Source organism: Ceratotherium simum, chromosome 21, assembly GCF_057802395.1.
Source record: "Ceratotherium simum simum isolate JZ-2026a chromosome 21, ASM5780239v1, whole genome shotgun sequence".
NCBI classification, from domain to species: Eukaryota; Metazoa; Chordata; class Mammalia; order Perissodactyla; family Rhinocerotidae; genus Ceratotherium; species Ceratotherium simum.
In genome coordinates this window covers 2,076,794-2,089,357 of record NC_141920.1, presented here as the reverse complement: position 1 = coordinate 2,089,357, position 12,564 = coordinate 2,076,794, and the positions used below count along the sequence as shown (strand labels likewise).

The following is a 12,564-nucleotide window of genomic DNA, read 5'->3' as shown; positions in this document are numbered from 1 at the left end:
TCAGGAAAACAGCGCGTTACCTTATAAGAGAAGTTCTTTTGCTGAGCCGTTTCTGATATTTTTTCTACAAGGTTCTGTAGCCTCTGCTGCGTGGCGTGTGACACGTAGCTGACCACGTCTGGATGCAATTCTGTGATGCCGTGCTTCTTACCTGGGGGTCAGGCAACATCTCACAGTCATGCAGGCACTTTCCTGTCCTCCTACTTCACTGTTTCTCTCTTATCCACCAGTTTCACTTTATGCGATCTAAGGGCAGCAGAGGCAGGCCCATGGCGTGAGAGAGGGTGGTCTACACCTGCTCCAGCTCCCTGAGAACATCACTGTCACCATGTGGAAAGTACAACCCGGGCAAAATACGTGACAAGGTACAAGGAGTGTTCACCTGAAGCCCACGCGCCCTGACAGAGGAGCTGCTGGCAGAGGACAGCTTCACACTGAAGACATGGTTCACACCAAGCCCACGTGCGGACGCCGGAAGTCCTAGGGACAGTTACGAAACACAAACGTACCTATTTCTAATATCCTTCTTTGTAAAGGTGCTGGGAGGAGGAAGGTTTCGTCTTTACAGGACCGCGTTAGGGTGCCCACCAATTCAGAGTTAGTGGCTAATATTCTTGCACTTTCTTCTGATAGGTTTACTCCAGCCATCGACGCAACATCGTTAATGTCATCATCGTCCCTTCAGAAAAGAAGAAAAGACCACTCTAACTGAACAAGGAAGGCGTCAGGCCCATTCGGGTGGTCCTGACTTAGCAGGTGATAAATGGGAGGCAGGGGACTCCTTGCAGGAAGCACAGCTAATGTCTCCTCCAGGCGTGCGTCCAGCCAGCCGCCTCCTGCACTGTGCTGTCAACCGAACAAGGGAGCCTTTTGGTCTTCTTTGAGAGCAAATCTGTTCTTTTAAAGTAAGGACCACTCAGGTTAAAGCCGAACGTGAGTCTCTGCAGAGGGATGTGTGCAGAGGGCTCCCCCGTAGTCAATGCTAAGTTCAGAGAGAGCAAAACCCAACAACACTCTAGTCATCGCTTCAAGGAGTCTGTTCTAAGGGAACCTTTAAAAAAAAATCACAGAGCAATAATTTATTTTTTAAACAATCACAAACTCGCAGCAAAGGTGGAGCACAGCATAAAGAACTTCTGCTTCCTGAATCACTTGAGGGTAGGTTGCCGACCTGACCCCACACCCGGAACACTCCAGTGTGCTCCCTGTGGACAGGGCATCCCCTACAGAACCAGGGGTGACCTCCAAAACCGGGCCACCCACCGCGCCGCACCACCACCACGCTCACACCCTCCCAAGTTTGGCCAGCTGTCTGACAGCGTCTTCCCCAGCAAAAGGGCCCAGTTCAGAATCACGTGCTGCGTTCCGCTGTCGTGTCTCTCCAGCCTCCTCAGGCCCGGAACGTCCCTCAGCCTCTCCTTGACTCTCATGCCCTTGACCCTTGGAAGGTCACAGCCCAGGTGTTTTGCTGCACGTCCTCGTTTTCTGGGACGTGACGTCCCCTCGTCATGAGACGTGGGCGATGCGTCTTTGGCAGGAATCTCACACGAGTCCCGTGGCCACACTCGTCCCTCCCTCGGAGGCTGGGTTTCCTTGTCCTTACTGACTGCACTCCGAGCTCCAGCCCGGTGGTCCCCGCCTGCCCCACCGTCAGGGCGCTCCTTCCCCGGTGTAGTCAGTGAGGACCTCGGGGGAGATGCTCTGAAACTGCGTACATCCCGTTCCTCGTAAACTTTCCATTTGTTCATTTTTACAGGCTCATGGGTTCCTGTCTCATTCAGTGGGTACAGTCTATTACTACAGAGGTGGCCAGGAAGATCCTGGGGAGGCCAGTCCCAGGTGACTTCAGCGAACTGTGACATGTGCCCATCCACCTCTGAACACCGCCTTCCGACCTAACAAGATGTGCTAAGCTCATCTTGCACTCGCCTTACCCTGGCCCTGGAATCAGCCTTTCTAAGGCACCCTGGTCACTGCAGTGGAAAACGGTTTTCAGAAGATGAGATCTGAGTGCTGGGTGTGCTCGCTGCCATCGGGGTGTCACTGCTCCCAGGCTCCCTCAGTGGGCAGAGTGAGGAATTTCCATCTGTAGTTTGTTCAGCAACTATGTACACTGACCCATGAGTCTACACCGGTGTGTCCAATTCAAACCCGAAACCACAGCGTTCATTCTAGTTTACTCTCTTTCTGTTTTTCTAACTCCCTTCCCTGACAGGAAGAAACCAAGGCTTCCCGTAGCCTTCGTCCATTTCCTTTTCTGATCTGCACATGGACCTCTCTCCCACCTCCACCACCAGACCCTCTTCCACGCGGACATCCTCCCCACCCCACTGGGGGTTGGCCCTCCGTGCCATGCTGCCCCAGGCACGCAGCCCTTCTCACCCTGCTTGGGCGCTGACCACGGTTCGGGCCACATAGCTCCCACCACTGCCATCCCCAACCCTGCTCCACCCGCCTAAAGCCATTAAGGATGAAGTGTCCGGGAAGGGAAGGTCCCACAAAAGCCTCCTGAAACATGTACTTTCCTACTGCTTGATCATAACGAAAGTCCCTTTCTACTGCACATGACCCCGACATGTAACTCCTCACCTACGACAAGGCTCAGACCAGCTGCTCGTCAAGAGACCAAAGTACATCATTTCTGAAGGTTCTAATGTTGAAACAAGGGCAAGTGAAGCATTGTATATTATGATTGCAATGCACTCAGAATGCTAAGCTATAATAGTATAAAAATGAATTTTCTATTAGTTTACGTAGAAAATCCGTTGGTTTGCTGTCCTGCAGTGTGCCTGGCAGCAAACCTCCCTGAGCTAACTTTGTGTAAAAACATGCACACGAAGGTCAGAATCAAGCATGGAAAGAACAGGGTCTCAAATCCACTAGCGGCCAGTGCCATGGGGCAGGACCCGCCCATGGGACAGATCTCACCGCGTGAGGTATAGTGCAGGTGGGCTCACTCCTTACCGAAACGAGCCTCCCCCGGGCTCCTTGAGTTTATTTTTCTGAGCAGCAGCAGCTTGTGCCGAGACAGTAGAAAGAGCTTTGGTTCCAGGTAACACAGCAGGTTTCACCACAGGGACTACAAAACGAGAGACACAGGGTATACCCACTGACAGACACAGATGGTGTACATCGTATTTCCGACATGATGGAAGCCACTTGAGGCTCTGCTGAGGAGCCACTCGCTCTGGTGCTTCATGGGCCCAAGGGAAGAACGTCACTCCCCTAACCCGCCACAACAAAGTTTTTAAAAACACTGGCTTACTAACTAAATTAGGGGAAAAAGTGGCATCTCTCAAGCATTTATTTTCCTGTATCTCACCAAATCTTTTTAAGTGCAGGAGTAGAAGAAACTATCAGTGTTAACTATATATAATTTTTTTTTTTTTAAAGCTTTTATTTACTTTATTTTTTTCCCCCCAAAGCCCCAGTAGATAGTTGTATGTCACAGCTGCACATCCTTCTAATTGCTGTATGTGGGACTCAGCCTCAGGATGGACAGAGAAGTGGTGCCTCGATGCACGCCCGGGATCAGAACCCGGGCCTCCAGCATCGCAGCGCGAGCACTTAACCACCAAGCCACAGGGCTGGCCCAACTATATATAATTTTAAGAATCATGTTGACCTCCATCATTTACAGTGCATTTACAGTGCATAACAATGTAAATGTAATTAATAAAACTGAATTGTAGGCCTAAAATGGCCAAAATGGTAAATTTTATTATGTGTATTTCACCACAATAAAAAAAAAATAGTAAAATAGGATGTCTAGTGAGTGGCCCTGGGACAGGCCATGCATCTTGGGTGCCCGCGGCCCGTGAGCCCTCACCTGGCTGCAGCTGGTTCAGCTGAATTTGCTGTGGCGTGGTGAGCACAATGCGGTTGTGAGGCTGCCGTAGGGCCACCATAGGCGTCTGTGTCAACGTCACCTGTGGGGGGCGGATCAGCGCTCCAGGCTTGGGCGGCTGCTGGATCACCTGAGGCAGAGCCCACAGACGTCGTGAGCATACCCCGCCTTGAGAGCTGTCGGTGCCCGGTCCCCAGCCCGAGGTCCCCCGCCTTGGATGGCGACAAGGAGGCCACCACAGGACCAGGGCAGGGTCAGATGGGTGGCACCCGTTCAGGCACTACAAAAAGCACACTCTTTGGGGCAGATCTGCTACTTGGAAGCTGCATGTGGCGCCCTGAGGTCAGTGCCTGGAGGAGGAGCGTTTGCTGAGCTCAGCAATCCAGTGGGGAACAGATGGCTTCTCCCCACATGTCGGCAGACGGGATATGGTTGCCTGGGGGCTACAGGGCAAGTGTTTTTTCCTCCTCCATATTTTCTCTAAGAGGCAAGGTGGCTTTTACACTGGGGGGGATTTCCAATATCCTGCCTTGAACTTGGCCCTCAAAGAAGGGCCTCTCCTACTGTCCCTCAGACACAGCCTGCCCGCTCACACCAGGCCGAGGCTGAGCTCCCAGGAAGTGCCCCTGGCGATGAGTCCCGTCCCGGCTGCGTGCCCGCTTCTCCTCTTACTCCAGGGCCTGCGCAGCTGTGCGCCACCCTGCCTTCCACTCCCGCCGGCCAGCACGCACTCGGCCTCCGTTTCTGCTCGAGGTGCTACCCATCCACCAGTTTACTCTCTCTGCGTCCAGCCTAGCTCTCCCAGCCCTGGCACACAGCAGCACTCCCTATGCTGGGACCCCTGGGACCAGATGTTTCAGAATTCAGCTTCTGAATTTTACCAAGGTGATCCAGTGGGTATGGGACACTCACAGAGGGGAGAGGGTAGTACCCTGTGATCAAACTATTTCTGCAACAAAACCTATGAAAGTTCACACTTTACAGGATGAGTAAAGACAATGACTGCCTCATGAAAGCGGTTCTGGTGAGGTTTTGCCATAAACTCAGGGAAAAGCCTCCCATCTTCACGTCTCTACAGGCTTTAAGGAACACAAGGAATGGCTCAGATTCCGGTCTGACCGCACTCTGCTGCCTCCACACACTCACAAAGCCAAACAGAACGCAGGGAAGCAGAAGGTGGAAGTGACCCTGCTGGACAGGACAGCCTCTGTCTACAAACCAAAGAACACCAATGATGTCACTCACACAACTACGCACCAAAGCTGAAACCTCTGGAGAAAAAATGACTACCCATCAAGTTCTCTTCAAGAGCGCTCACCTTCTGCGTAAATTAGCCCCGGTCGCTGTCAAATAGGACAGTCCTGTCCTTACACTACATTAAAGCGAGGTTCACAGCGAATCTCTGTCCCACGGTGTGCAAGGGAACGAGGGGCCAGATTCTACACACACACCTACAGCCCGAGCACCACACACAGGTCCTCGGCCTCGGCAACTGAAACCCTCTCCATGTGCAGCGTCAGCCCGTTTTCCTCACCACCAGTCAGGCAAAAACACATGTGGATTTTCACCAGAGCAGACGAGAGAACACCCTCATGAACTGTGATCACCCACTTGGTTATCATTTGAGCATCATCATAAAATACACTCTACGACCTACAAAAGTGATGAGGGGGCCTGTGTTGTTTGTTTGTCTGTTCGCTTTTTTAAACTGTCTTTAGAGAGAGAAACTCCTTTGAAATTAAAAAAAAAAAAAAAGGCAACCTGCCTTTCTACACTCGGGGAACCCAATCCACCCATGAGCACACTCAACATGTCACTCCGGCAGAGATAGCCCTCTCTGGCCACCGAGCTCAGGACACTGGATCCAAAGTGTAAATAAACGAACGGTCGGGAGCCTGCAGCTTCACCTCCCGAGAACCAGGGACGCCCAGGCTACAGCCGCAGAGCTGGGATCCGCCCGAAACAAAGGCTCACCAACCCGCCCGACGCGCCAAACACCAAGCACGTGCTGTCTGTTCTTGTATTTGGGCCGTGGCTCCTAATTAAAGACAACAGCCAGCTAGAAGATTCACCAGACACACACTGTGCTCATTTAAACCAGGAACAGCCCCACGCAATACAGACAATGGGTGTGCCAGTGGGTAGAAGCCGACACGCTTATTTCATTTTACTGAGAAATAAATGACAAAACGGCAAGGCCTGGCCTCCACAGTGATACTCTATTTAAGATGACAGCCGAGCCTCTTCCTAGCAGCTCTCCTGCCTGCCTATGAGGAGGTTTCTCTGAGCCACAGCAATTTATTAAGAGGCGGGCAGACAGGCAGTGGAGGGACGGGCGAGGCTCTCGCCTTCATACCAGCGGCGTGGGCTGCCCCTGCTTGCCAACGCCAACCTGTGTGGGCTGCGTGAGGCTGATGACAGGGGGCTGGAGGGCGCTGGTCACGGTGGCCGCCGTCTTCCCGGCCGTGCGCTGGACCGAGCTGCTCAGCACCACGGCCGTGAGCGCGGTGGTGGCCTGCGAGGCGGGCGGCTGCTGCTGCTGGCTCTGCTGGATGAAGGCTGCGGAGTCAGGGGTCAGCTGTCTCAAGGCGGGTAAGCTCCTCTGGGTGGAAAGACAGACACACGGTTGGCGGGCGGCACTGGCACCAGGCTCCTTTCTCATAAACTCAGAAACATCCAACTCTGACAAAAAGTTCTCAATCTAAACAGCGTAGGTTTGAGAGCCTTAAGGAAACGCCTCTGGATGTCAGGCATCAACATCCAACACTCACTAAGACCACTCCCCCCCGCCCCCCATGCCTGAGCAAGATTATTCTCTGTAAAAACCAGCTAAAATTGGTCTAAAAACCAAACAAACAAAAAAGTAGTATCTTTGAAACGCTCTTAAGAACATCACGGCAGCAGAAGTTATCTAAGGGGGACAAACTGATGCTGTTGATACCCTTTGGTCCTAACTGGGGTGAGCACCCCCCATCAGCCTGCACGCTCATGGGCTGCCCAGCGGGTTCACCCTCTGCTTTGGGAGTGCAGGCTCTTCTCGGGCCCTCTGGCGCCACACAACAGAATGGCCCAGTGTCAGGGGGTCTCATAACCTACAGAAAAGCCTCTTAAGAGAAAACTTATTCTGTCACAGGGTGCTTTAACCTTTTCAACACATCGGTGACACCTGTGGGACCCCAGTCCTCCCCTCAGCACGAGCCCGCCCGCCGCTGCCCGCAGGTGACTGGTGCCGGACAAGGGTCTTGAAGTTACCTTCAGGAAAGGCACAAGGTAAGGTTGAGGTGAAGAATTAAGTTCTCGGTATAACCTACTAGTGAAGTCTTCTGCTTCGATTTTTCCATCCTTAAAAATAAAATTCACATTGAAATTCTTCCAAGAATAAAAGTTCACACACCTCTCTTCACTCAGCATCACTCTGTTCTCGTGTTTTACGATCAGCTGTTCTTTCCGCCAGGTCTTGTGTTAGACGGAGGTGACGGGAAGGTCAGGGTGCGGCGTGTCCCGCCTGACACGGGTTTCCTACGCTCGCCTAGACCCTCCTGGGGGTCAACTGAGGCTATGGCTCCAGCTGGGCGGCTCACTGGTCCACTCATCCCCCTTAGGAGTCTCACTCAAGCCCAGCTTTCACTCAACATTTACCAAGCGCCTCCCACGTGGCAGGTACTTTGTCAGGAGACAGACCAGCCTAAAAGTAATCTTATCATCAAAGTCAGCGCGGCGAGCACAGGACCCACAGGGTAGCACAGACAGGGACTCAGGAACACTTTACTGGAAGGACGACACCTACACTAAGACCCCCAAGCCACCGGGAGGAAGCCCGGGGCAGGGAGGGCTGGTGTTCCCCGCAGAGGGAGCGAGCACCCAGATGAAAGGGGCACGCTTCTGTTCTGGAAACCAGAGCAAGTCTGGTGTGAGGGCAGGGAGGGTAAGAGAGGTGACAAGACGGGGTGTCACGGGGCCACCCTCAAGCAGGGGGCCCTGAGAGGGGAACACCACCCCAGCCCAGGCCTGCTGACACCAGGATCCTACAGCGGGGAAGCAAGCCTCTGCCTGACCTGCGCCCTCTTATCTGGGGTCACCTGTTACCAGCAGCCCAGCCCAGCGCTAACTGACACCAAATTCGAGGAGGGAGCAGCCAGCAGCGGCCAGGGCTGCAGAGAGGTGGCCTAAGAAGGGCAGACTGGGGGCTCTGGTGCCCTGACAGGAGTGTGGCACAGGGGGGCAGTCTTTCAGCAGGGGGCGGGACAACAGACAGGGACCGTGGGGGTGAAAAGGAAGGGCACCTAAAGAGAAATTTTCACTAGAAGGTGAACGGTGCAGTGAAAACAAACAAAAAGCTGGGGGTTCTTGCTCCTCATGGGAGGTGAGATAATTTTTCAATCTCCAACCTTCCTGAAAACATTTAAGTACATGGTCTGAAGCAATCATTTGCTTGCAAGAGCGTGACTTCTTTCCTTTCCAGACCGAAACCCACATGCTCTGCGAGTAGGGCGCAGAGCCAGCCCCTCAGCAGAGGATGCGCCATCCATGAGAGCCGCTGTTCTCCGGCCTGTCATGTCCACGGCAGCCCCAGGGTGGGGGGGCTCCCCTCTGCCCCGCCCCTCGGCTCTGCACTGGCTGCACTCGGAAGGAAGGCCAATAGCCTGGGCTGACAAACTCCACCAGCAGAAAAACACTCGAAAGCCCACGTTAAACCAACCAGGTTTTCTCGACAAAGAAATGGAAAGGAAAGAAAACAGAGCACGAAGGAGGGGACGCTCAGGCTCAGAGAGACGTAAAGTCAACTCAGTAGATGGAGCGGACTGAATCCCCACCAGGACAAGCTGTCAGTAGTGCAGAGACGGCCGGGAGGGGTGAACCCTCCGGCTGTGCCCTTGAGGGCTACAGAGGGATTCTTGTGTTTGTGTGTTGATAACGGTGTGGCGGTTATGTGTTTAAGAAGTGCCCTCACCGTTCAGAGATCTGTGATGAAGTATTTATGGGAGTGGGGGGGAGGGTACGGGTGGCAATGGGTTTGGTGCAGCAGGTACAAAATTGGATTTGAATTGGCAACTGACGACGCCTGGAGATGGGTATGCAGGGGCTCAGCACACTCTGCTTTCCACTTCTGTATAGGTTTAAAATTCCCCATTAAGAGAGGTAAACAGAGGAGAGAGAGAGAAAACTTTTACCCATCTTCTATCAGGTATATTTAAAAATCACTCCTCTGAGGCTAAGATGACATTTTTGGTGGCAACCAACTGACTTGGAAAAGGAGGTTCCAAAAACACCGCTGGACGCTGGGCCAGCTCTTCACACGAACGCCCTGGGAGGCGCGACTGGATCAGCGGACGGCAAGGCTGAGGGCAGCCCGGGCACTGGCCACCACCCGCAGGGCAGCCTCTCTGCCAAGCCCCCAGAACGCCCAGACTCAAGGCCGAGTCCCCAGCGGGGCCACGCACACCTCTGGCAGGACTTCCTCTGCCACGGCCTTCCTACGACCTTCCTTGGGCGTCCCTACCTTCCTGACTCCCGCCTCCATTACAGCCCTACTAACAGCAGACGCAAACACTTTACGGCAAAGGGTCCAAGGGAAAGTTCTCTTACCAGCAGATTCTGTACTAGTTCTTTCACGTTAGCGGCTGTCTCTGTAGACTGTTTACCGGATGAAGCCAGTTTTATTAACGTAGATAGAAAATTTTTACATTTCTTCACGTTTTCCATAGTTTCCTGGATTCAAGTTAAAAAGATATGTGAAAAGGTCTTAAAAGGCAGATTTTCATCACAGCTTTCAATTTAACTAAGATATGTATATCTATATAAGCAATGTGTATTTCTTCTCTAAACTTCTTTCAAGAAAATGCAATAACTCTCACGGCCTGTGGATGGGAGTATAAACCAGGACATGTGCTCTGAGGACCATTTGACCAACAAAGCAAGAGGCACACCGAAGTTACATCTCCCTCAGCCCAGCAATTCTGCTTCCAGGCATGTAACTAAGTGAATAACCATAAATGTTAAAAAGATGAATCTATAAGATGTTCACCATAATGTCACTTATCATAAAGAAAAACTGATATCCATCTAAACGCACAATAAAAGGAATTCAATTATGACACAGCTACTAAAGATGATGAAAAATACTTAGGAAAAAACATGAAAAAAGTAAGTCTATTAAATAAAGTATGATCCCACTGGTTTCAAGATCTTCCATGTGGAGGAAACGCCTGGAAGCACAAATACAAATGGACGGCAGAGCTGCTCTGCAGACTGCACCTTCCGTACAGTGCACTGTTACTCCTTCAACACGGCTGCCTGGGCTTTTTTTATCACCGTAGACTTCTGTATGGCCCGAGAGCCTCCCACAGGAAGACAGGGCCCTTCTTGCTGCCCCAGAGAGGCCCCTGCCCTCAGACCCCACCTCGTCAGGGCCATCACCCCGATGCACCCGCATGTCCGGGGCCGCAGCTCCCCTGTGCCGGTCCCAAGCAGCTCCCAGGCCCTTGGGAGGAAAGGGAGGTGACGGCGTGCGGGCAGATGTGGACCAGGGCGCCTCCAGGCTCCGTGTTGTGACCGGCAGGTGGTGAGAGGCGTGGCGAGGCGGTACTCACCGTGGCAGCTGTGGAGGTGGTGGTGGCCCCTGGGACCGTTCGCTGAGGTGTCCCCGTTTGAACAGCCGTCGCCGTCCCGAGGGAAGTTGTCTGGGCAGCACCACCCAGAACAAGCTGAGGCTACGAGAATCCAAAACACGAGGTAAATAGAGGCTATGGGGACAACGCCTTCATGTCCCACGAAAGAAAATGAGACTCCCCGCAGCAGGCGGCGCCCTGCTGGACAAGTGTGTGCTGGTGGGACAGGCACCCTCAAGGGCCCACGGAAGACCCCATGACAGACCACACCCCTGAGACTGCAGTCTCACACACCTGAGGAAGCAATATTTTGCACCCGCAGCAAAAACTAACAGAAATGAAGCCAATCGCCGGAAAGAACCTGGCTGTCAGAAGTCGATCTTAAGTCACATGGTGACCAGGAGAAATTATCTTTTAATAACTAAACCAGATCCCATCTCTCAGAAATTAAAAAAACAAAACAGAGAAACTACAACTGAAAAATCCATCATCTGGTTTACAGAGAGAGGCTGGTGACAAGAAGGGCAAAGACCTCACATCCACATGGGCTGTCCTCCTGCGGGGGAAGTACCAGGGTCAGATCGGGGGGTGGGGGTGGGGGGTCCCTGCCTCCCCCTCCGCCACCAGAACGACCTTTCCTTGCTCTCCAAAAGCAAGTCTCATCAAGAAACATCATGAAAAGGGGGTTTTCAGGGCAGATTTGAGAATCAACGGGTAGTCAGTGTTAGCTGGGAGGGGTTACTTTGCTAAACAAATATACTCAAGCACATGGACAGCTACACGTCACTCAACAACTCAGGCAGCTCAAACTGCTGGCTTAGTCAAATTCCTGCGATTTCTATTCTACCCAAATAATCATGACACAAATGTTCATTGAGTTTTTTTAATTAGTACTTTTCCAATTTATAAATTTAGCCTTCAACATTTTCTCTCTCATTTTTTAAACGTTACTTTCTTACCACTTCTGAAAGTAGGGGGCAGTGTAGCCCCTGAGCACGACTGGTCCTGCCTGCCCACCCGTGCCGTCAGGGGCACTCTGAGGGCACTATAGGCAGGCCGGCCGCTGCAACTGGCACCACCACGCTTCCAGAGGTCTCTAAGGTTTCCCAAAGTGACCCCCAGGCTGTGGACACTGGTCTCAGGAGAGGAGTGTGAGTTGGAGGAGATGATGGACTTTTCCTTTAAAAACTGTGTCTTCTTTTACTTGTAGCATTAAGCATTGTTACTTTTGTAACTAGAAAACATCAAATAAAAAACTTCAAATGCAGGAAACGTAAAAGAACAAACCAAGCAGCCATCTCCAGGCAGCAAGGGGGGAACAGTGGAGCTGCCTCTGGACACTCAGAACTATCCAGGGCACTCCTCACCCTTTGGGAGTATTCCTGCATCGAAATTATTCCTCACATTGACTTCTACTGGCTGGATGAAGACATATTTCACCTAGACAATATCGAGATTGTGTCTACCTATTTTAAAATTTCATCTTCCACTAAATTTGAAGGAAAAGCTGACTATGAGCTTCACTACCTTCTCAGAAAAATCGCCATTCACTATAACTGAAATTCAGATGCGCCACCCAGATTGAACTCGGGGCTGAAAGACTGTGTCCCGGGAAAGCTGCCGTCTCCTGGGCACTCGCTCCTGACAGGTGCAAACGACCGCAGCTGTAGCTCTCGTTCACTGGGGACTGAACTGCTCCGCCAGCTGTTTCAAAGAGCAATGTCACCCACTGCAGACAGCAAAAGGTCAACCAAGATGAGATTCAGGGAGAGTGGAGAGAGCCTGGTGTTGGGGTGGTCCCGGGGCCCTCTACCAACCAGCTGGTGCACACCACCTCTCAGCCTCAGTTTCCTCATTTGGAAAAGGAGAACAGCTCCTACCCCGCAGCACTGCAGGGGGGTTACACGTAAATTAGCAACGCATCGAAGCGCAGTCCTGGCACATGGCAGACACCTAATAAAATGTGGCTAACGCTGTATTTACAACAGATGACTAAGTATTATAATAGCTAACACTGCACGTGGCTAACCTGCATTTACTAAAGATGGACGCTCACAAACACCTTAAGAACAGGAACAGCTCTGAACCACTTTGCTTCCGGCTGCTGCA

At 52.2% G+C, this 12,564-nt stretch overlaps 1 protein-coding gene across 3 annotated transcripts in view; it reads right to left on the bottom strand.

The window, feature by feature from the left end:
* Positions 1-12,564, bottom strand: part of TAF4 (TATA-box binding protein associated factor 4) — a 79,838-nt gene that overhangs the window by 18,804 nt on the left and 48,470 nt on the right. For all 3 annotated transcript variants that reach the window (XR_015555542.1, XM_087445044.1, XM_014787541.2), the window contains 8 exons: positions 10,438-10,557; positions 9,434-9,556; positions 7,100-7,189; positions 6,204-6,449; positions 3,830-3,977; positions 2,965-3,079; positions 510-679; positions 21-151 (listed from right to left, as the gene is read on the bottom strand). Coding sequence is in view for 2 of the 3 variants with exons in the window: in XM_087445044.1 (XP_087301170.1) it covers positions 21-151; positions 510-679; positions 2,965-3,079; positions 3,830-3,977; positions 6,204-6,449; positions 7,100-7,189; positions 9,434-9,556; positions 10,438-10,557 (1,143 nt within the window). In the remaining variant the exon portion in view is untranslated. The remainder of the gene's footprint in view (positions 1-20; positions 152-509; positions 680-2,964; positions 3,080-3,829; positions 3,978-6,203; positions 6,450-7,099; positions 7,190-9,433; positions 9,557-10,437; positions 10,558-12,564) is intronic.